At 40.6% G+C, this 23817-nt stretch overlaps 2 protein-coding genes across 7 annotated transcripts; both read left to right on the top strand.

Moving 5' to 3' along the window:
• Positions 1-17: 17 nt before the first annotated feature.
• On the top strand, positions 18-7024 carry scly (selenocysteine lyase). 5 transcript variants are annotated; one of them, XM_067597823.1, is made up of 14 exons: positions 48-100; positions 402-488; positions 2813-2894; positions 3442-3551; positions 3676-3776; positions 3888-4065; positions 4250-4377; positions 4745-4900; positions 4980-5086; positions 5203-5239; positions 5901-5984; positions 6143-6242; positions 6406-6481; positions 6580-7024. In XM_067597823.1, the coding sequence occupies exons 3-14, from the start codon at positions 2821-2823 to the stop codon at positions 6731-6733; spliced, it is 1305 nt and encodes a 434-aa protein (XP_067453924.1). In that variant the 5' UTR covers positions 48-100; positions 402-488; positions 2813-2820; the 3' UTR covers positions 6734-7024. The 5 variants fall into 5 exon arrangements, with proteins under 5 accessions (XP_067453927.1, XP_067453924.1, XP_067453925.1 ...); XM_067597826.1 differs by lacking the exon at positions 402-488 and having other exon boundaries at positions 18-100; XM_067597824.1 differs by lacking the exon at positions 48-100 and having other exon boundaries at positions 383-488.
• LOC137188256 (espin-like protein) lies at positions 6679-23765 on the top strand. 2 transcript variants are annotated; one of them, XM_067597820.1, is made up of 11 exons: positions 6679-6765; positions 8438-8628; positions 10101-10287; positions 10386-10568; positions 10716-10847; positions 17060-17224; positions 17318-17459; positions 17609-17781; positions 17869-18033; positions 18972-19930; positions 22741-23765. In XM_067597820.1, exons 1-11 carry the CDS (start codon positions 6742-6744, stop codon positions 23270-23272), a joined length of 2853 nt encoding a protein of 950 aa, XP_067453921.1. In that variant the 5' UTR covers positions 6679-6741; the 3' UTR covers positions 23273-23765. The 2 variants fall into 2 exon arrangements, with proteins under 2 accessions (XP_067453921.1, XP_067453920.1); XM_067597819.1 differs by lacking the exon at positions 6679-6765 and adding an exon at positions 7171-7845.
• The last annotated feature ends 52 nt before the right edge of the window (positions 23766-23817 follow it).

Here is a 23817-nt window from a genome sequence, read left to right as displayed (position 1 = left end):
ATTGCAGCTTCCTGGTTGTTGCCATGGCAGCAGGATTTAGGGTTGCCATGTCGGCTTGTTAGGCGTATTGGGACTGTTTGAAATACATTTCTACCGTAATGTAAGTCTTCTAAATCTTCATCTACACTCAACTTTAATTCATGTAATCTTTCAGACTCTCATAAAATATCATAACTTTCCTGGATTTTCAAACCAGGCCAGTAACACTTTATCCTTCCTATTTAGCATTCTTGTCCTGGGCATAATAAACACCGAATGGCTTTGCTCGTGTAATGTTATAACGTTACATTACTACATAAGAACATTAGCCATATAACAAACAATACACTGTATATAAAGAACACACGAGTATTGTTCTGCAAGCTTTCTTTTAGGCCGTTTTATGACATCTTTAATTGCAGGTATCACTTTGAAATTTGGCAACCCAGTGGAGCAGCGTTAGCTAGCTAATGATTGACAGATTCGGGATCTTCACATCACTTCACAAGGTCAGACACAGAGCCAGAGACGGTCAGACACAGAGCCAGAGACACTCAGCCTGCCTTCCACAGGAAGGGGGACATATCTGACTCATAGTGAAAGCTTGAAAGCGGATGAATATCAGTTATATGTTACTTATCCAGCAAGTAAGAGTTAGCAGTACAGTAGCAGCTAGCGCCAGCTAAAGTAAATATTACCCAGCAGCGTCTGCTGGCTGAACATTTAACTCGGTCACTAACGTTAAGTGTGGAGATAGTTGTGGCTACATGAGACTACACGGTCACAGGTTGGTCTCAGTTTTACAATTACGAGCCAGTTTTAGGTTTCCATTGTTCTGAATAAACTCTGTAAGCATATTCGGTACCAGGAAGCTATCTGATAGCTGCTGACAGCGTGGACATCACAGACGAGACTGGACACATTTGAAATAATTGCTTCGAGTGTGTATAATGAGATACTCAGTTCGCATTATTTACAATAACGTTACTTGGTTATAACTATGTTGACAATTATACGACGATGAAGTTAGTTTCCTATTCGAAAACATAAATAATGATTTAGCGGCTGATTCTCCGTTTTTTCACCACTCACTTATGAAAAAAGTGTTGACATCGTAGCAAAAGCCTGAATGCTGTTTAAACCCACTTTCAGATTTGTGAAACATTTATTCTGTTTGTGAAAACACAAAAGACTATAGTGGTTTTTGATCTGGACCTGGTTTGATGTGTTCATTTTTCACAAACAGAATAAAGCTTTTACAAATCTGAAACTGTGTTTCAATGAGTCTCTGGAGTTTCTTTGGTAATCTAGTCCAGATTCGACAAGTCTTAAGTATTGTGGTTTTTGAGCTGGACCTTGTCTAATGTGGTCTGGATGGAGAAATGTCAGTGAAATCACCCCTTTTCTCAGTTTTCACAAACAAAATAAAACAAAACTAATCTGAAAGTGGGTTTAAACATTAATGCTTTTTGCTACGATATCAACACTTTCATAAGTGTAAGTAGGTCCCATATTGTAGAAAGAGAGATTCCCATTTCTTTTTGATTATAAAGCATGTCTAGGTGCTATATAAAAACTGTGAAAGTATCAAAATGCTCAGTCCCTGGAGAAATGCACACAGGCTGTACTCAGAAACTGTGAGACTGTGCCTTTAAAAGAGCTGTTTGGACTTCCGTTATGTTGTGATGTCACAACTATACACTCAGCATTTGCCTTGGAGGGGCAGCTTGCCCCTCCTGAAAGAAACAAAATATCAAAATATGTGTGTTTATTTGTTATTTACCTAATGTATGTGTACTCGTTTTTGTTGTCATTTATGGTGGTTCTAGTTTCTCCCCTCTGCTCTGCTCTCTGTGTGCCACTGAGGGCAGGGCTCACACACATACACACACACAGAGCAGAGCAGAGGAGAGAGAGATAGCGGAGGAAATGCTGGCAATTGTTGGATGTCAGGAAGCAAATTTGTCATAGCATGGCTTTCCAAAGGTTGGATAACATTATCCTCAGCGGTGGCCATCACAATTTACTGGTGAGTTTTACCCAGAGCCCTGGTTTTACTTGCAGTAGCTGCAGTAGGCTACAATCCGTTACCTGTGGTTGGCTTGGGCATGCGTCACTCAGAAAACAGTCAGCCAATCAGAAGAGAGGTGCATTGAGCAGACATAAAGCAGCCTGTTCTTGGTAGAGCAGAGAGAAGTTTAATAGAGATGTAAGACTATATTGAGATGGTTTTTGGTACTTAAAACCAGAAAAAACATCTTCTTATGGATATCAAGACTTCATATAAAACACTGAAAAAGTGTAAAATATGGGACCTTTAACACTGAATCTGAAGCTGTGAATCGGAAACTAACTATAGCATCGTACAATTATGGAGTATACAACTGACAGTAATTACCCGGTCATGATTTTACCTTGAGCTACACTTGCTGTTTGGTCTGCTGTCCAGCCAGCTTTCACATTGACACATTAGAACCAACACTTTGTACTAAAAAGTTAAGAGATATAAATAAATGTTGTGCTGCGGAGAAGTACAACGCATTTGAATACAAATCCAGTGATTTAGTTTGTATTGGTTATACATGGAGCAGCACAGACCACAGACTCTAGGCCTAAAAACCTTTCTATTCAGGAAGGCTTTTTCATCTTAACTCTTATAATTATTATCTTCTTTATGTTGTGTGTTCCATGTTAATAATACTGTAGCACTTTGAGTTTCACTATGAATGAAAAGTGTGGTACCAATTAAATGTATTATTATTATTATTATTATTACTTGCATAAGTAGAATAAAACTATTGATACACACTACTAAGAGTCTCTTTTTTCTTAGGAGTAGCTATGGCTAAGCAATGTGATGACGTCACCTTGATAAAGGATCACACCTTCCATCATTCAGACATGAATCTGGACAGGTAAGAAGTTTTAAACTGGGTTGGTAACTTGGTATAAGTCAGGTATTCACTCCAAATCAAATTCACAGGCTTTAATGAAGTAAATGCAAGATTAGATAGATTTGATCATTTTCAAGGTGTTGATGCTTTGTTAATGCATTATGTAACACAGTAGTCCTGTGCACATCCACAAAAGGTGGATACAAAAAACTATTTAACTACATACAGTGAGTGTTTATTTTTCTTCAATTTTCATTGTATTTTTTGTGACTTATTTGTAGGATGTTTCATATTAATGTTTGTTTTTTTTCTCTTATGGTGACGATCTCCTGACAGATGAATGTGATTAGATGATTCTGATGTCACTGATCATTTGACTATATATATGTCTTATATCCTTTGTATTTGCCTGAGGAAGACCTGTAGTTGGTCAAATGTTTCAACTTAAGTAAAATAAAGGGAGCTGTGATTCAATGTGTGGGTACTCCTATTTAGTTTAATTGTTAATGTATTATAGCATATAGGCTTAACGTAATACATTCTCTATAATGCACTTTATGTAATATAGAATCTACATGGACTATAATGCCACTACGCCTCTGGAGCCAGAAGTAATTGGAGTGATTTCTGAAGCCCTACAGGAAGCCTGGGGAAACCCGAGTAGCACCTATATAGCAGGTAAAGAATACATCAAAATGTCAATGTCATTCCCTAATTGCCCTTTTACGTTTTCAGTGCTCACACGATAATGTTGTATCTTAGCATCCTAACATGCCTTTTTATAATTCATATGTATTTCTAGGTGTCAAAGCCAAGACAATCATTACTCAATCCAGAGAGAATGTGGCAAGAATGGTTGGAGGTAAAGCAGAGGACATCATTTTCACCTCAGGTGGAACAGAGGTAACAGTGTTAATCTAACCACTCTGCTTGTGCCCGAAAAGTCTGATTTTCGAAAATAATAATAGTATAATGGCTGCACCAGTGTTTCACAGCAGGCTTACCTTCTTTCAGGCCAATAACCTGGTGCTCCACACTGCTATAGAGCACTTCAGGAGAAACTGCAGAGCTGCAGAGCGAGATGAAGGGCACCAGAACGGAAGCAGTGGCCTTCCTCACATCATCACCTCTAATGTGGAACATGACTCGGTCAAACTAGCAGCTGAGCACCTACAGAGGGATGGCAAGGCAGGTAAGAGAAAATCCTACACAGTTTTATTTAGATTTATACCAGGATAATATCATATTTTTACTAAACAAGTTATATCTTTATTTTAATAACAACTAACAGAAATAGCTTCTCTACATCCTCTCTCTTTCCTGACGTGATGGTGCATTGATTTTAATCTCAGAGGCCAACTATGTTTTTGCCACAGATGTGACGTATGTGCCTGTGTCTAAGGTGACAGCCCGTGTGGAGGTGGAAGATATCATTGCCGCGGTGCGTCCCAACACTTGTCTCATCTCCGTCATGCTGGCCAATAATGAGACAGGGGTCATCATGGTAAGAAATCAAGGCTTGGAAAACCCAAAGGCCTCTTGTATGTTCAGGTAGACATGCATATTTGTAACAGTACTATGACTTCATCTAGCCAGAAAAAAAAGTAGGAAAAAAAGCTTAAAATAGTAAATCAGTCAATTTCCAAAGGAGGAATTGATCCTTGTGAGGCCCATTTCTAAGCTGCCATCCGTCATCAATTCCTCACAGTTACACTTCAGTAGCTGATAGATCCCTCCTTGTATTGTATATCAAATGCGGATTCGTCACTGCAATTCCAAGGTTACAAAAGTAGTAGTTTAAAAAAGAAAAGTAGCTCTGTGTACATTACAGCCTGAGGTCACTGTATGCTGAAACATTTTCCTCCTGTCAGCCAGTCCAAGAGATCTGCCAGAGAATAAAGTCTCTCAACAAACAGCACCAGCAGCTCAGGATCCTGCTCCACACTGATGCTGCTCAGGCTCTGGGGAAAATCCGAGTAGATGCCTGTGAGCTGGGAGTGGATTACCTTACCATAGTAGGACACAAGGTGAGGAATCTGCTATATAAAATATTTTGATTTTGCATCAGAGCAGAGATGTTATTGAAAGCTTTTGTTATATTTTTAGTTTTATGCCCCTCGGATCGGTGCTTTGTATGTGAACAGCCCTGGAACGAGAACGCCATTGTATCCGATGCTGTTTGGAGGAGGACAGGAGAGGAACTTCAGACCAGGGTAATCTTCTACACTGTCATCAATGAAATACAAAGTATGCACAAAACAGTGGCCAAGATCAGAGAGCTGCAGATCGAAACATTTGGGTCTAATTTCTCTCTTTCTGAATATTGCAGCACTGAAAACACGCCAATGATCGCTGGTCTGGGAAAGGTATGTTTCCTGCTCCATATATGTGTTACTGGAACTTTCACCAGATACACTTTCAAAGGGTTTAGAACATTTCTTTAGAAGCTTTCACCAATGTTTGTGTGTAAATGAGATTTTCTCTTCCTGATTTAATTGTGGAATATTAAAATGAAACATGAATGTCTTGGTAACGCAGTTAAGCAGAAAGTTACAAATCTTTATTGAAGAAGTGTCAGTGTAGCACACGCATGTGATTTAACCTCTAAAATGACTTGCTGACTTTTTAGAGTCAATATAGGAAATCCTATTTCACTCATTTCAGTGTGCCTTTCACACTCTTAGAAATAAAACAAATCTATGTGAAGCACATGATGTTTAATAAATGATGATGTATCCTACATGTGTGTTAAAGGGGCAGAAATTTTATGTACTTTGTCACATACTGGTTCAGTCTATACAGTCCTGAAGACAGAACTGATACTGTAGAGGGGCTTTTTTTTGTAAATCAGTTTGTTTTTTCTTTATTTTTGGATTTATAAAAGAAAATTTCTTATCTACCATTTTCCTATCTCATCAATAACTTCATGTGTTACTTATTCAAATGTCAGTGATATTGTTTCTTTAGACACCAAGCATATCATAGCATGCTACTTTTACAGTTCATGATTTATTATGTGTCTGTTAGGCTGCAGAACTGGTGACCACCAATCTGTCAGATTATGAGAGTCACATGCAAAGTATCAAACTTTACTTGGAAGAACGACTACAGGTAAGTTTGATTCCGATTTGACAGTGATTTTAATAGTTGTAAATGCTAATGTTATTAGTTTACTATGTAATTATAAAGTTATCTGATTGGGTTTTTTGTTCTGCTACTTGTTTCCCATACATTCAGTAGTTCACCCATCAGTGTGTTTTCCTTTTCAGGCCGTCTTTAAAGACAAAATCCACTTCAACAGCCATTACCCCGGCTCTAATAACCTTCCCAACACATGTAACGTGTCCATCCTGGGTCCAACATTACAAGGTAATGACTCCTCTGTCACTGCCCTACGTCTGTTTGGGCCTGCCACCCCAAACACTGTCCTCTAACCCTACACCAATGTTTGTCAGAGGCAGTTCATGACCTGTACGGGGCTATTTGTAAACTACAAAGGCTGTGAATGATTAATCTCTCTCTCCCGCTTTAGGCTGGAGGGTATTGTCCAACTGTAAGAGGCTGTTGGCCAGCGTCGGTGCCGCCTGCCACTCGGACAGTGGAAACAGGTAAAAGAGCCCCTCTTTCACCTGTTATGTCTTTGTCCTCACACCATATTGACTGCAGTTACATAACTACCCGGCACTGCGCTGTGTCTTTCCTACAGGCCCTCCCATATCCTTCTGAACTGTGGCGTCCCCTCAGAGGTGGCAGCCAATGCCTTGAGGTTGAGCGTGGGCAGAGGGACATCCAAAGCAGATGTGGATGCAGCTGTGGAGGATCTGAGGGACACCGTGAAACTGCTGGAGGAAATGGACTGACAGCCCTCATGTGCTTAAACCACAGTTATGCTGTAGGTCAAATAAGGATGTACAGAATTAAAAATGCATCATGTGTTAATTCTTACATTAACTGATCATGTAAAATGGATGAAATATTTAATATTGATAAATTAATAAAAGGGAAGAACTCAAAGTGACCCGAGGGATAATGTTATGGAGAGATGAATATACTCCGCTTCCATCACGTCATGTGAGTAGCTAATCAGCTAATTGACCCTTCGGGAGTCAGCGAGAGTGTTATTGAAATAAAATATTTACATACAGCTTTAATGATTTTTTTCACTTAAAATAATCAACCATCAGATTTCTCACGCAGATTTTAATCTTGCAAATTTATCATCTGGTTAGTCGTCCCCACTGAGATTAATTTTTAAAATAATTGTAAAAAATAACACTCATTGTAGTCCACCATGCTTTGGCGCTGGCTTCTCCCGTTACTTAAATTTCCGTCCTGCCTCAGCTCCCCCATCTCCAGTGAGGCGTGGGTACATGTGCCAGCATATGGTCACCGACTCACAAAGGAGAGCAGGAGGCTGCGAGTGCTGCGCCTCCACCCGTCTTTCATTACCTTTCTATCTCACTGGCTCTGAACCTCCCCTCCTCTCTCCCCAACGGCCATGCTGGCCAGCTGGCCGCTGCTCAGGTGTCGCTTTCCTGGCTCAGGAGGAGGCAGTGAGTTTTGGTTCTTGTATGGGAGTTTGTACATGAGAGAAAAAAAAGAGATGATAACCCGCTGGGATCCAGACAGCTCTGGGGAGCTTGCTCTGTGTGCCATAACATACTCATAGGGGCCAGGGATGGTGCTTCATCGGGCCATCCAGGCGGCTCGAGCAGGGGATCTCGCAACCCTGAAGAAGCTAGCATCTTCTGGTCACCTCTCACCTGACATCACTGATGCTCAAGGTGCCGGCCCAGTGCACCATGCTGCGAGGTGTGGACGCCTGGAGTGCCTGAAGTTCCTGGTGAGTGAGCTGGGTCTGACAGCCCATGCCCGGGCCTTGAACAGAGCCACACCAGCACATGATGCTGCAGCTACTGGACACATCCGGGAGCTGCAATGGCTGGTGGACCAAGGAGGCTGCAACATTGAGGTAAGTTTATCCACTGAGAGCAGAGAGAGAGAGAGAGAGAAACTTACCCTGAGAGCTCAAATGCCTTGGAGAGATGCCACGTGTCTAGCTTTCCAGGTAATTTCTACCGACTCAGTTGTTTGTGAGCCTAAATTCAGTATTTGGCTTTAGATGTTCATCTAACTGATCCCAGAGCGCGGTTACATCACTACAGTTGTAAAAGGTATTGTACACTACCTTTTCAGATGTATTACCAGCTCATTACATCATATGGTGTTGACTTACCGGGTATCCATTAGTATTATGTAGCAAGTGTAATTATGTCCAGATGCTTGAGGGGCCCTCCCACTGTACTTGGCTATTAGTTAAATCTACCTTCTGTGTATCTGTGTTGTTTCTCAAAATGACACAACACAACATAGATTTAATCTGCAGGATACTGCTTTAAAGTGAAGAACACATCTAATATCTTATTGTTTCTTACTGATTCCTAAAGGAGACCATCAAATGCCTTAATTTGTTGTACTCATGAGAATTTCTACTGTAGTTTTGGAAAAGAAATGCACAATATAGTGAAGTTCAATTTGTGTGTATCTAACTCCCAACTTTCCAGGATCGGGATGCTGCTGGTGCCACTGCGCTCCACCTCGCAGCTCGGTTTGGTTGCGTGGAGGTCATTAGGTGGCTGCTCTCTGTGGGAGGAGCAGCTGAGGTGGAGACAAACTGCAGAGCTGTATCTGCTCACTACGCTGCAGCCAATGGGGACCTCACCTGTTTAAAACTACTCATCCAGCAGGCACCTGGGTGAGTGGTATCCAAAAGAATCCATCCCTTTGCCCCCAGTGACATAATCACAAAAAATGCAGACAAACTTATTATAACCTGGTTATTTGGTATCTGACGGTGAAACATATCAACATCTTATTAACCATCATAATAACTATATCTATCCCTGGTAGAAACAGTATGTCCTAGACATGTAAACAACAATGCATCCAGACCAATTTAAAGGAATAGTTCAGCAATTTGGGAATGTTTATTCACTTTCTTGCCAAGAGTTGGATGAGAAGCTTGATACCACTCTCTCGCTCACACACACACACACACACACACACATAGGTGCGTTATTTGAGGTAGTTCATAATTAAACAAATAGATTTATGACATTAGGTGGCACCTGTCCAGACGGGAAGGTGAACAAATGAAATTTTAACCCCACGAATCCCATGTCTCCTCCATCTCCTAAACATGAGACAGTGGCACGTAGTAAGGATCAGATAAAGATGTGTTGCTCTTCCTGCTTCATCTCCTTGTTACAGTACTGTAATTTGCATGACGCATGGCAGGGTCAGACTATCACATGTGAACATCAGTAACTTGTGAATAATACATGCCGAGACTCTGTCGATCACATGTCAGCCTTGAGGTTGTTGGAGTACAGTATGTACGTCAATGTAACATCCCCACAGGCTTGTAGACAGACACAAGCTAAAATGGTTTTGGATCTTTGGTTCTTCAAATAACAAACAAACAATGAGATGCCAATGAGATATCTTTACACTTATTTTTCTTTTAGAATAGATCTTTAAGATCCATAATGTTAGCGTTGCTATATCCATCTGCATCATGGAGTACCAAAAAACACAAAATCTGAAATACTTAGCCTGTCCAGAGACAATATCTGAGCTCCAATGTTATTCTTTAAAACACTTGTTAAAACGCTTGTGCTTTTATAGAATGATTTTATGTATGGAACTACACTCACAATATTTTGTGTTTGTGCTATTTGTTATTTTGATCTTTAATTTATTCTCTTTTTAATTTCCTTTGCAATGTGCTCTGTACTTTTTTTTTACAGCACTACTATTACTTTACTAAAATAATCTTCTCTATTTGTAGTAGTCTTGGTGCACTTCTGAACCATCAGGTCTTTGCATTCACTGATTAAGCACAAATTTCAACTCAAACGTAGGGCACATTTTGCATTTTGAATCATTCTGTAAACCATTTTATCTACATCTTGTTTGTTCTTGAGGGCTTCTTCATAAGATGCTGACTGTCACACACAAAGCCTGTTAGGGTTAAAACAAGGTTTTTTTTAGATATAGGGTATACATATATATCATTAAAAAATATATATTTATGTGTATGTGTGTTATATCTTTTATATATATGTTTTTTATATTGGTCCCAATACTTACAATATGTTTACACGCAGTTATTGGCTGATACTGGTAACCTAACCTCATCTGTTGTTGATGTATGTTGGAGTACAGGTGTGTGAATCACCAGACAGGTATCGGTGCTACCCCGTTGTACCTGGCCTGCCAGGAAGGGCACCTGCACGTGGTGGAGTACCTTGTTAAGGACTGTGGAGCTGATGTCCACCTGAGGGCCCATGATGGCATGACCTGCCTGCATGCTGCTGCTCACATGGGCCACCAGGCTGTGGTGGTGTGGCTGGTTAGTAGGGGAGCACAAATCTAAGTAAAATTATTATAAAGGTTTTTTTTTTTGTTCTTTTTTAATCACTTACAACTTTTTTCTTCAACTCCAAATAGGTAACCTGTACTGATGTCAGTCTGTCCTGCCAAGACAGAGATGGAGCAACTGCTCTGCACTTTGCTGCCAGCAGGGGGCACTATTGCATCTTGGAGAGGCTGCTTCACATGGGTTCAAAGGTCATCACGGATTACTGGGGAGGGACCCCACTTCATGATGCTGCTGAGAACGGAGAGCTGAAGGTTGGCCCCAACTTTGATCTTTAGTTTTCCTTTGTCCTTTTTACTGGTTCTGTCTTATCTTGTCCAAATAAACAGTATTCATAAAACAACATTTTATACATTCTCTTGTTTCATGGTCGACTTATCTTTCCCTGTTCCTTCACTCAGTGCTGTAAGATCCTGTTGGCCAATCAAGCGAACCCTTCAGACCAGGATATTGATGGGTTCACAGCAGCAGACTTGGCAGAGTATAATGGACACCATGAATGTGCCAGATATCTCCGTGCCATGGAGAAAAATGTAAGCTCTCTCTGTTTCACTTGCAGTATATTTTATTTTGCACATTTTCCTGCTTTGTGTCCTCTGTGTCAGTACTGCCCAGCTGTTTACCTTGGCATGAATATCAAAGCTGGAATCGGGAATACGGTCAACAGCAAACATCTGGATGATCTTGGATTCTCAGTGAATCATTTTCTCGTTTGTGTCATGTATTTCATTCCGGTCAAGCCTGTCCCTCTCCAGAGCCTGTTGTCTTTCGCTCAGCTTGATTGTGTGCTCTCAGTTTAAGAGGTCTAGAAAGTGGAGGACGATGTGCTTAATAAGGCATTACAAGCCATGATGCCGTGAGTGCTGGAGGAGAATCTTCATTCTCTGTTTGCCACAGAGGACTCTCTGAGATTAGCTCTTTTGTTTTGCTCTGAAAGCACAACACTCCTTAATCTGGTTGATGAATATTTCAGTGTTAACACGTTGTTTGTGTTGGTATTGCCTGTTCAAGTCAGGGATCAGCAAAGCCTGCATTGAACTCAAATTATTAAGTTTGCTGTGTGCAGCCTGCTTTAATACACTTATATCTTTATTTGTTTTTAATCAAATGGCAGAATAATAATTAGGTTCAGAGGATTACAGTTGATACTGATACTGAAACGTGAGCTTGCGGAGTTGATTTAAAACAGGAAATAGAGAATGCTGTTAATTGAAAGAGCCGATGGGGACCACTCTGTCAGCAGACTTGTTGCACCTTAAAGCCTCGCAGCTGCCCACCTGCAGCCTGTCGTCGTTCCTCCTCATCACACTTCACTCGCCGCCTATAGCGCAGACGACACAGCGACGTACACAGCAGAGAGTAACGAAAGCTGTCGGCCAATAGAAGCCATTAATAAGTCAGCGGAGAATAGCAGCAATCATACATGAAGAGGATGATGATAGAGAGTCAGCGAGGCGTGGCTGCTAAGCCCCCCTCCCTCCCTTCAGAAATAATCCTCCCATCAACAGTGGAGAGCTAATTAGCACAGGGGCCGCTGCGGCGTCGAACGCAGCCGAAGCCGCCGCCAGCTAAGGGCCTATCAGTTACCCCTCTCCAGCGGCTCAGGTGGAAGGCCCAGAGGCTGAGTTCGTTATGAGATCCATGAGCTTAAGTTTCAGTGTTTTCACCATTCTGATGCCTGCGACTGGCAACTCTATCCCTCTGTGGACTTGGAGAGCAGGATGTCATTGGCTTCAAACACACGTTTGATTGTGTGTCATGTTTTTTTCCAGGGACTGGGAAGTGCTATGATTGTCACCTCTGGATACTATGCACTGTTAGTAGCAGACAGAATGGTGTATTATGTTTCTTGTCAGTGTACGAGTTGGACACGCAAACTGGGGCTTGATTTGAACAAAGGGTCATCTGATAGAGCACCTGAAGTAGCAGTTAATTGATTAAAACCCTCATAATATTTGGGGAACCTACAGGGATGCTTTGAAAACCTTCTGTGCCAGAGATAAGACGTACAAGTAGACGTGCTTTAATTACAAGTCTGCTGGTGTTTCACGTTTGTAAAGCGCAGCGTAGATCACAGGTTTCATCGGTTCTAAAGTGTCAGTCAGATAATCTCATTTCCGAGCAGCGACCTAAATGAGTTGGGACATTGACCGGGGGAGCTGCGTATTTGGCCTCTCCGCATGTTTGGATCATTCACAACGAGGTCAGACTCCTTCAGCGGCGTCAACCGCTCTTCCTCATCTCGCATCTCGGGAACAGCTGCAATCAAATAAACAGTGCGTGGCGTGAGGTTTACTTCACACACATTTGTGGCTTTTGCTCCTCTCTCACAGCCAAAGATACTGTTGTTTGAGAATGGTATTTTTAGAATACTTGGATGACAGAAACACATTGCAGTCACATTCATCACTGTTTTTTAGGACATAGTCTAAATTTCTTTCTTGGTTTTTTTACAGTAAGAAGCAAAACACATGTTATAATAGCTTTCTGCATCAGCGCCTACTTAAAATATCTTTTTTTGTGTGTTCTTCATTCCATCAGAGATAAAATAAAGATATACTTCTCAACATCCTCTCTCACATCAGGTTTGTGGATCTATCTGAATCTTAAAGCCTGGCAGTTTTATCGCGGATTGGCAGATATATTACAGTGCTATAAAAATCCAGATCAAATACCTACTGTGTTACCCTTTTCATTTTCAACTCGAAAACCACGTCATGCCAAGATGTTCACATCTCTAGCTATCTTTTTGTTTTTATTCAAAACTTCTTTCCAGCCAGGATGTTGGCATGCTTCACATTTGATGAGGCTAAGGTCATATTTATTTGGAAATTGGTAGATTAGTCACAAAATCCTGAATAATGTGGCTAGGGCTGCAACTAATTATTTTCATTATTGATTAATCTTACGATTATTTTCTCATCATTTTGGTTTATAAAACATCAAAACACTGAAAAATGCCCATCAAAATTTCCACTGTGACATCATCAAATGTCTTATTTTGTCCAAACAACTCAAATATCTTAAATTTCTGGAATATAAAACAAGGAAAAACAGCAAAAACTTAAATTCGAGATCCTGAAACCATCAAATTTTTGGCATTTTTGCTTAAATAAGGACCTAAACAATTAACCGATAGTCAAAATAGTTGCTGATTAATTTCCTGTTCGTCGATTAATTGGCCACAGTGTGCATCAGCCTAAAGCTTGTTGTTGTAAAGTTTTCCACACTAACAGTCAGAATCATCCGTTCAGGCTCACGGTGTCACGTTGTGTTTCCATTCTCACGTTTTATTAATCACCTCAGGTAGAGAGAAAAAAAAAAAAGCTTGATGAATTAGTTCACTCAATCAATTGTCCCAAGTGGAAAAATCACCTGCACACGCATGGATAAAATGTCTCTTTTCCAGCTGCTTTGACAAGTCTTCCGCTGATACCTCCCTTCGTGCAACAACATGGCCATTGGTTTGTCCATGCATTAGTGACATTACCGAGCCATCCTATCCTTTACCTTAATTATTAACAGCATTCTCCGATCAGAGTTTATTGTTTATTGCCTGGCGGCCCTTGGCCACTGGCAGAGATGATGGTGTCAAACGAGTGGTCGGTGATCTTTAGATAGTGTAGCATCCGCAACAGGGAGCAGCCTCCCCGGGTACCTGGCTCCACGAGTCTGCTTCTCCGTAGTTTCACCGTGCTGTGAAGTTGTGCCGGTGTGCACTGGGAGAAATTCTCAAGGTCAAGGTTAGTGAGTTTTTAGGTTGGTTTATTGATCGCTTTCACTATTATTTGTACTTTTTTATCCTGTACTTTGCTCGTTTTTTTACTCCTGTTGTGCTTTATAACTTAATTTTTCTTTAAACGTGGGAGTGTCAGAGCAGGCTGAGTAATTATTTTTGTTAAATGAATGGAGAGTTTTGTAATTTCTGCTAAAGAGGCACTTGCTGGAAGATGTTTTGGCAGCGTTTTACCTATTTTCTGATCAGTTATAGCCTCTTACGGTTAGGCATGACTAATACTCTGGGCTCATGTCTCACATCATTACCTTAATATAGTTTGTCTTTGTTGGTTTTTACAAATTACACAATTTTTTGTTACTTTTTTAAATCTTGCACCGTTGCTAGATATAGTTTTCTGATGTTGTTGTTACAGTTTGAAACAAATACTGTCATTTGTCTTGTTCAGCTACAGTAGATGCAGAAAAGCTGTAAATGTTGGCAAAAACATTGCGTCCGTCATTTATTAGCCCCACAAGCAATTCCTCTGTGCAGGAAACCTGAGAGCATTTTAACATGTGAGTGGACATGTATTTACACTACAGTGTTCTGTGTATAATGTACACCCGCTGTATACATTCCACATTGCAATTTATCACCAAGAAGGTGAATATTTCACATGGAAGCAGGTTGTTTTAATGATTGATTCCAGAGCGCTGAATTTTCAAGACATGTTTCTTAAATACACATGGTGTTCTGAAATACTTAAACTCTCTTATGGCTCTTCCCACGGGGGACCGCAGCTTGCTGGTACTGCATGTCCGACTACGAGACAGTGCTGAGTAGCTGTTTCTTAACTCTTGGCTCCTAATCTGTTGTGATCGGGGTCTTTGTGGTCTTTGATAGAGAGAGAGTGGATCCAGGCCAAAACAGGGTTAGGCTATCTATATCTGCGTGGCAATTGTGAGGGGTGCTGATGAAAACCAAATGCTCTCTCTCTGGCCACTGGGTCTAATTAAACACACACATACACTCACACACACACACACACAAACACACACACGAGGAGTAGTTCACTGTAACTTTTAGGACATTGAACTGAGAAGGGTCACAAAGGAATCCCCCTGCCCCCTCCCCTTCCCACCATCACCACCACCCATTTCCCAGCCCCCTCGTTTATCTATTTATGGATTGCACAACTTCTGGGAAGTTTATTCCTCCGCCCGAGCAGTGTCACAGCATATTTCGTGCTGTTCGACATCAAAGTGCCACGTGAGAGGAAATGGCAAGGACCACCTCATGGACACAAAGCACAACAGCATGCAGCAGCATATTAGTGCTGCCTTTGATGTTTTGGTTACTAATAATGTCCTTGGAGAGCTGAATTTGATATGCATTCTGCATGGAGTGCATTAAGACAATGCAGGTTCATTAAAGGGGGGATCTAAATGTTTCCATACATCCGACATCCTCTCTAGAGTGGTGTGAAATGTTGCCAATGTATTCAAGGTTGCTTACTATCCCATGCACTTGTTTTTTTTTTTCTTTTGTCTTTTGTACTGCATGTCTCCAGGCTTTAAAAGTCATTAAAATGCAGTAAATCTGAATTTATTGACATTTTCTGATATTTATCACATTATTTAACCTATTCATTCATCTCTTTTTTTGTTTTGAATTCGATAATTGCTTCACCAGCAAAATATACATTTGTGATAGCATATAAACTCCTTTCCTTTAAGTAATACAGTACATGCCATACTGACCTATAGAGACCAATCCAAGCAAATCCTACTACTGGCTACTGGTGCAAACAAACAATTCTACCTTTCTATCTTCCACAAAAATAACTTCCTAGTATGTTCTAAAATGTGCCCTATAACCTATTGTATACATACATGGGCTAAAACAGAATATATACTACCTGCAGTACTTACAGTACTGTATGGTCAGTGAGACATATTGTATCTTTGACAACAAAAGAAAGGGAAATAACCTTCCTCAAGTCAGTTTTTTCTGTACAACAATCAAAAAATGTACCATTTTGTCTCAACTTTTTTTTTTACATCAGTTAGTACTCAGACGCTTATGAGCCAAAATCAAAAAAAAAACAAAAAACAAAGAATACATGTAAGATTATTGGCTCTGACTGTACTACAAAAATACATATTTATGGAGGAAATGGTGGCCTCTCTGTGGTCCCAGCACAATTTTTCTCAGATGACTTGACCCCAACTGTGTTTTAAGATGTAGTCATCACAGCTACAGATGCATTCACATAAATCTTAATGACTTCTGTTTTCTTTTCACACAGTTTTCTTTTCTTTCCACAAAAATGTAAAACTGGTTTGCAAAATATTTAACACAAGTGAGACAGACACTGAATGGTGTTGTCTTATTCACTGTGGGAAGAACAACAGCCTTTCAACTTTGTTAGTCATGTTGGACAACGTGAGGTCTGCAGTTCAGCAGAGGCTTCAACCCCATCCAACGATTGGTCTCTCTTCCACAGTGAGATATTTCTTCACTATGGCGTTGGAAAATATACAAATACAAACCTCATGCCTAGGTCACGCTCTCTGCGCCAAGGTTGGATTTATCACACAAACATGGGCGAATGTTACAGTACTGTAGGTGTGATGTGATATGATAGTAATGACAAGACAGATATGGAGATGTAAACACTTTCAGTTGTTTATAGCCGCTAAATGACTGCAGATTTAAACTGGCCTAAGTGAGGAGTTCGTTGTTACAGTATTTTCTATTTAGACACTTTTTGATAATTTTCTATTGGATTTTGTGAACTACATGAGGAGTTTTAAGAACACGCCTGTTTTTCAAATGGAAAAACACTTTTGGTGTTTGGGTGTTCTGTTCTCAGAAACAGACTTTTGTTTCTTACAAAGGAGAAAAACTGTATCGCCCCAGCTCTTGCCACCTGTCATCTCAAACCTCATGATTTTACATGCATTTCATTATATTTTAGTCTTAAAAAGGTCTTTATACTAGTAAATGTGACTTTGATATCTGCAGACGCCCTGTGCAGATAAGCCCATCGAGGTGATCACTCCAGTGGAGGAAGAAGTGAAGGTGAAGCCGGCCGTGGTGTTGCAGCGCAGCAGGGAGGACTATTACGGGTGCCTGAGTGATACATGCAGCGACAGTCACAGTGGTAACACACGCATGGATAGTTTAAAGGTAGTTTACTGTTTCACATTGTTCTCCTTTCTTCATAATTTCATATTTTAACTCAAAGCAACCAGACCTTTTCCCCTTTATTGTCCAAATTAGCAACCTGAGAGTGAGGAGCCCCCCCAGGCGAGATACCCTCAGCCCCCTCCTGCACCTCCTTTACCTTCTGCTTCATCCACACCTGCAATGCCTGAGAAAGCCACTGTTAATCGAATCGAGCAGGTTCAAATCGCAACATCCGGTGAGAGAAACGTTTCTGTTTATCTAATTTAATCACTCTTTTTCCAATTTAAAGCATTCAATAGGTTCTTTAAGTCACTGCTTAATGAAAACAAATATATTTTTATTAAACTACATTCAAACAGAGACTGCTAATGATTCGCGTTTCAGTTATTAAAGTTTTCAATCAGCCGAAGGCCGCTGGGAGTGAGATAACAGTCTCCGCTGAGAAGATGACGTTGCCTGAAACAAACCTCCTGGCTGAAAGAAAACTTCTTGGCGATATGAAGTCCATTAAATCTTTGAAACAGACAGGGATATCAGGAGTCTTTACCGGACAAGCTGTAAGCGCAATAAGCTTTCTTACTCTGTACACACTTCCTTTGTAGGTTTTCCGTTTGTCCAGCATCTTTGCTCTTTGTCTTCTGTAGAATAAGATGGTGGTCCTGCCCACTGAGCAGGCCAACCTGTCAGACATCGACTACCTGGTGCCCACCCACGATGAGAGAGGCTCTCCCATTGCTGAGTGGAAAAGGCAAGTCATGGTGAGGCAGCTGCAGGCCAGGCTGCTGGACGAGGAGGATCAGAGGAGAAAGGTAATGTCTTTCCAAAGATGGTTAAATTATGAATGTATGCAAATGTATACATTTATTTAAATTTTACAAACCTGTCGTAAAAGTAGATGTAGCACACAAGTTGTGAACAGCTTGGCTCAGTGAATTACAGAGATAATACTCTACAGTACATCTCAGGAACATAGTTTAGTATTGAAAATGTCCACTGAGAGTCTTGACTCTAGGGCAGTGTGTCAGTGATGATTGGACTATGTAGGTTAGTTGTTACAGGCAAAAAATGAAGAACTGCAGGAAAACTTACACCGATCCCAGGGAGGTACTGGCTTGCAGGCAAAAGGTGGAAAAAAAGGAGATGAAAGCCGCCCACTCATAACTCTGTTGCAGTCTTTTCATTCTGAATTCTAAAGATCGATGTTTCAGCACATCTTCCTTTCTTAAGCAGTTCACAGATAAAAAATGAAGCTTGATTCTGCATTAGCATGCCCTGTTTTTACTTCATTTTGTATTCTGGAACTAATTTTGTTGAAAAGTTTTTGGGTAATGTAACAATGTTTCCAGAACAACAGCAGCAACTGTATTTTGCCACTAAAAAGTGGCACTTTTCTTTAGAGATCTATTGTACAGCCTGTTTTAAATCATATCCTCTCCTAAACAAATGCTTAGTGAACCTAACTAGACCACAATGAGCAAAGCAAAAATTGTGGTCTGACTTTTTGATACTATTCTAAACATGCATTACTAAAACTTATGAAAAACACTTGGAAATACCATCATCATTTACTTTTAATTGCATGTAACAAATCACTGAACACATAACACATTAAGTCATATTTTTGAGGGTTGGATTACAGTTTTACCATATCATTATTGTATTTTTCTCACACCCATGCCATTAGTAATTGTATACCTTTCAAGACCTTGCATGTGACATGCTGCATTATCTGCCTATTCTCTTACAGGAAAATGGGAACAGATATGCCAAAGTCAGCTGGAGGTATTCCCAAGCCCACAATGCCATCCTGGGGCCCTCTGGTGAGCTACTGACTGAGGATGACCTCATCTATCTGGAGCAGCAGATTGCCAATGTCTCCATGCAGAGGAACTGTGAAGGATACGAGCTGGAGCTCGCTCGTCTAGCTGAGGAGCTGCGGCACATCCTGCCAGCCCCCATCGTGAACATCACCGTTAACACACAATTCAGAAACTTCACGAGTCAAGTTCCTCTACCTGTGTGGTGCGGCCGAATCTCGGGCATCGTAAAGAGCATGTCTCTGCTCATGAGCAACCTGACAGATCAGCCCTACTGCAAGATGCCCAACACCGAACTGATCACCGTGTTCTCTCAGACTCCAGACAGACAGAACTCCACCAGGGGACGCAGGGAGAGGATAGAGGATGAAATCCATCAGTTTGGAGTGTCTGTGAGGACTCTGAAGTCAAATTTTGAGTCACAGAACTCACCTTTGTCAGATGAGCCAGAGGAGGCTGTTGTGTTAAATTCCTCCACACAGCTTGAGATGATTGAGTCAGAGAAACAGCCTAAAGTCTTGAATCCAGCCCCAGAAACAGACCAGAACAGTGACTCCGGCATTGACTATGATGAAAACGTTGTAGATGTTCTGGAGACCACCAGCCTCAGAAAAGAGCGTATAGTCGTGCTGTTCTTAGGTCACTGGAAGAAATCGGCCTACACTGTGACACTGAAGAGTAAGGACGCAGCAGAGAGGAAGATCAGCGGCTGCAACCCAGGGATGGATGAGAAATCTGGGTCGGGTCAAAAGGGCAGTGTGGAGAGCGCCCAGTCGAAGATGATGAACAGTTCTCTGGGACATTTCTTCAAGCAGAGGAGTGCTGTCAACAAGATGCTGGGAAACTGGAGGAACATGATCTCCAGTGTTCCATCCAGACAGATTCGCCGGTAAGGCTCGAAGACTTTATAACTTACTATCATTCCTTTTTCTGGGCAGAATTTGTTCACACTTCATGGTATTTATTAGACTGCTCAACTCCACCTGCAGTACTCAAACTAGTTTCATAGGACAAATTTTCACCAAAACTTGATCAGAGTTTTTGTCAAATTATCCAAAGCTTAAACAATAGCACACACAAATCTTCAGGAAAGGGTCACCTAATTCGATTCTATTCGATTCAATTCGATTTGATTCAATTTTATTTATATAGTGCCAAATCACAACAAAAGTCATCTCAGGGCACTTTTCACATAGAGCAGGTCTAGACTGTACCCTTTAATTTACAGAGACCCAGCTATTCCCCCATGAGCAAGTACTTGGCGACAGCAGTAAGGACAACTCCCCTTTAATGGGAAGAAACCTCAAGCAGAACCCGGCTCTTGGTGGGCGGCCATCTGCCTTGACAGGTTGGGTTGAGAGATAAGGGGGGGGGGGGGGGGGGGCAGAGAAGCAGAATAAGAACAATAATAACAATAACAATAATAGTAAAACAGATGTGACTAGCAACAATAAACAGCAGCAGTAGCTGGAGAAGGACACCAACACCGGGGTTTCCTTCGAGATAAGAAAGCACAAAAAACTCCGGGGAAGAAGCTAAGTTAGTAACATGCATTGGTCCAAGGCGAGCCTGGTTGGCCCTAACTATAAGCTTTTTTTTAAAAAGGAAAGTTTTAAACCTACTCTTAAACGTAGAGAGGGTGTCTGCCTGATAGCTGAAGGCTCGGCCTCCCATTCTACTTTTGGAAACTGTAGAAACCACAAGTAAGCCTGCATTCTGGGAGCGCAGTGTTCTAGTGGGATAATAGGGTATTATGAGCTCTTTAAGATATGATGGTGCCAGACCATTAAGAGCGTTGTAGGTGAGGAGAAGGACTTTAAATTCAATTCTGAATTTTACAGGAAGCCAATGCAACAAAGCTAAGATGGGCGAAATATGATCTCTTTTTCTAGTTTTTGTCAGTATACGTGCAGCTGCATTCTCGACCAGTCTTTAGAGACTTGTTGGGGCAGCCTGATAATAAGGAATTGCAATAATTCAGCCTAGAAGTAACAAATGCGTGGACTATTTTTCCGCATCTTTTTGAGAAAGGATGTGCCTGATTTTTTGCAATATTACGTAATTTAAAAAAGGCAGTCCTTGAGATTTCTTTTATGTGGGAGTTAAAGGACATATCCTGATCAAAGATAACTCCCAGATTCCTTACGGTGGTGCTGGAGGCCAGGGTAATGCCATCTAGAGTAGCTATATCATTAGATAATGAGTTTCTAAGGTGTTAAGGGCCAAGCACAATAACTTCAGTTTTGTCTGAGTTAAGTCGCAGAAAATTGCAGGTCATCCAGGGCTTCATTGATAAATATAATTGTGCATCATCTGCATAGCAATGAAAATTTATAGAGTGTTTCCTAATAATATTACCTAAAGGAAGCATATATAAGGTGAATAGTATTGGTCCAAGCACAGAACCTTGTGGAACTCCATGTCTAACTTTTGTGTGCATGGAGGATTCATCGTTTACATGTACAAACTGAAATCAATCTGATAAGTAGGATTTAAACCAGCTTAATGCAGTTCCTCTAATGCCAATTAAATGTTCCAGTCTCTGTAATAGGATGTGATCACACTAGTTCTTTGTAATACAACCAACCCCAAGCACATGTTAAAGCTCCATTAATCAATATTTTTTATATTAACAATGGATCAAATTACTGTGCAAAGTGATGAACCCATGGAGAATTGACGCCAACTGGTTCTCCACAGTTCTACAGATCTTTTTAACCTCTTTGGAGCTCATTGTTTTGGTTTTATGGGCTGCAAATTTACTGTTTTGTTTCAGTGTCACTGCTTTCATGAACCCATTTTTCAGCTGCATGCAGCTGTTTTCAATGAACAAGCTCTGATTAACCAACTGTACGCTACATGCCTAGCAACGGACAGCAGATTAAGTTAGCGATTAGCTGAAAAAAAAGAACACTAGCTAGCAAGCTACAAACCCTGATATTTTTTAACAGAGTTAAAAGGAGATTGAATACATTACATTCATCAGGTAGACACAAACTTGACTTCAACTGAATGCTAATGTTGCTCCGTGTCAGCTAGATGTAGACAATAGACAACTGTTTGCTAACAAGTTCAGTCATAAGGTGATAATATGTCCTGTTTTCGGCTTGTTTTGGAGTCACTCTGCCCCCTAGTGGCCAAAAAATAATTAATGCAGCTTTAAAATAAGGTTCTTAAACTTTTCTCAGTTTTTAAAAAAAATGTAAGATATCCTCCAGCATACAACTTAGAAAACATCCATTGTACAGCATTAAAGTTTGGTTGGAAATGCTGTCTGTAGTGCTGAAACAATCAGTTGATTATCAAGTCAAGTCAGTCAAGTTTATATGTAGAGTACAATCTCATACAGAAGAAATTTAAAGTGCTTAACAGATTGACAAAACAATAGAAGTCCATCCATCAGTGGACAGATAAGTAATACATTATTTTAACAATTATCAAGGCAAAATGTCAAATATTTGATGGTTAAGCCTCTCAAATCTCAAGGATGTGCTGATTTTTCTTTTTTAATGGTTGTAAATTGATTGTCAAGACAAGACATCACCTTAGGCTCTGGGAAATTGTGATGGGCATTTTTAGCTATTTTCTGAAAAGACTGATCAGTTGAAGAATATTTGATAGATGATCAATAATGAAAATAATCTTTAGTTAGAGCCAAGTGTTTATACATTTTGAATAACTATGCTGTATTATCCACAGGCTCCACAGGCAGAAAGCCCTCTACTCCCCAGAGCAGTTCCTACCTCGCCTGGATGGTGTGCCGGTGGAGTACGACAAGCTGACCCTGGATCTCTTCATGCTCGGCTACTTTCACATTCTGGAGTTGGAACTGCCTGTGGACGAGCGCAAAATGAGGCACCTGCTGTGTTTTGAGGTGTTCGACCACGTCGGGAGCTTTCCCTGGGAGCTGGTCAGGGACTTCCACAAGGCTGTCATACAGGACATTGAGGCTGGGAACCGCGAGTGGAAGGATGGCTTTGAGGACATTAAAGTAAAGTTCTTTGGAAACACTGCGAGTACATCTGAAAGCACTGCAGTGGTGGAGAAACGCAGCCTTCCAGAGATCAGACAGGTCCCTAAAGTCATCGTCCAGTCACCTACACCTGATGAGAGCATGCTCAAGAGTGGAACCGACATTTCCAGTTTTAGTAACGAAGAAATTTGTAAATACATTGACCGCAGTTTTGCTTTTTGGAAAGAGAAAGAAGCAGAGATTTTTGATTTTGAGTAGTTGCTTGTGTCATGCTTTTGATATTTTTGTATGGTTTGTAGTTATATACTATTAGGGCTGGGTATCAAACTTAAATACTTCATGAAGAGTGAATTGAACTGTCTGTAGCAACTGTCAAGTACAGAAATTGCTTTGCCAGATTCTTAGCCTTGTTTACTTATTTGTTGATAAGATATTGCCTGATTTGAATTAAAGTTTTGTTAATTTTATACTTTATTTTATTCTGTTTAAACATAAAAAAAACATTTCAGAAGTTTGGACTTTGTTAAATTTTAAAACCAACATGTTTATATGTAGTAATATAAGATACTTAGTTGATATTGTGGTACTGGTATTAAAACTCAGGTATCAAGTTAGCAACGGCATCAAACAATTCAAACTCTACCCAGCCCTACTACAAAAGCTAGAGTGCTTACAATACTAGTGTGTTTTCCTGAGAGTAAACATATTTGTTTTGAGATTAATTAAAAGTTTTTTTGTTGGTAAGAAATCATTTTATAGTAAATCTTTTCAACATAGCCTAAGATCTACAGTATGATCTGACA

The sequence above is a fragment of the Thunnus thynnus genome, chromosome 8, assembly GCF_963924715.1.
Source record: "Thunnus thynnus chromosome 8, fThuThy2.1, whole genome shotgun sequence".
Taxonomy (NCBI): Eukaryota; Metazoa; Chordata; class Actinopteri; order Scombriformes; family Scombridae; genus Thunnus; species Thunnus thynnus.
The sequence above is the reverse complement of the archived record's forward strand: the minus strand, read 5'-3'. Positions and strand labels throughout refer to the sequence as shown.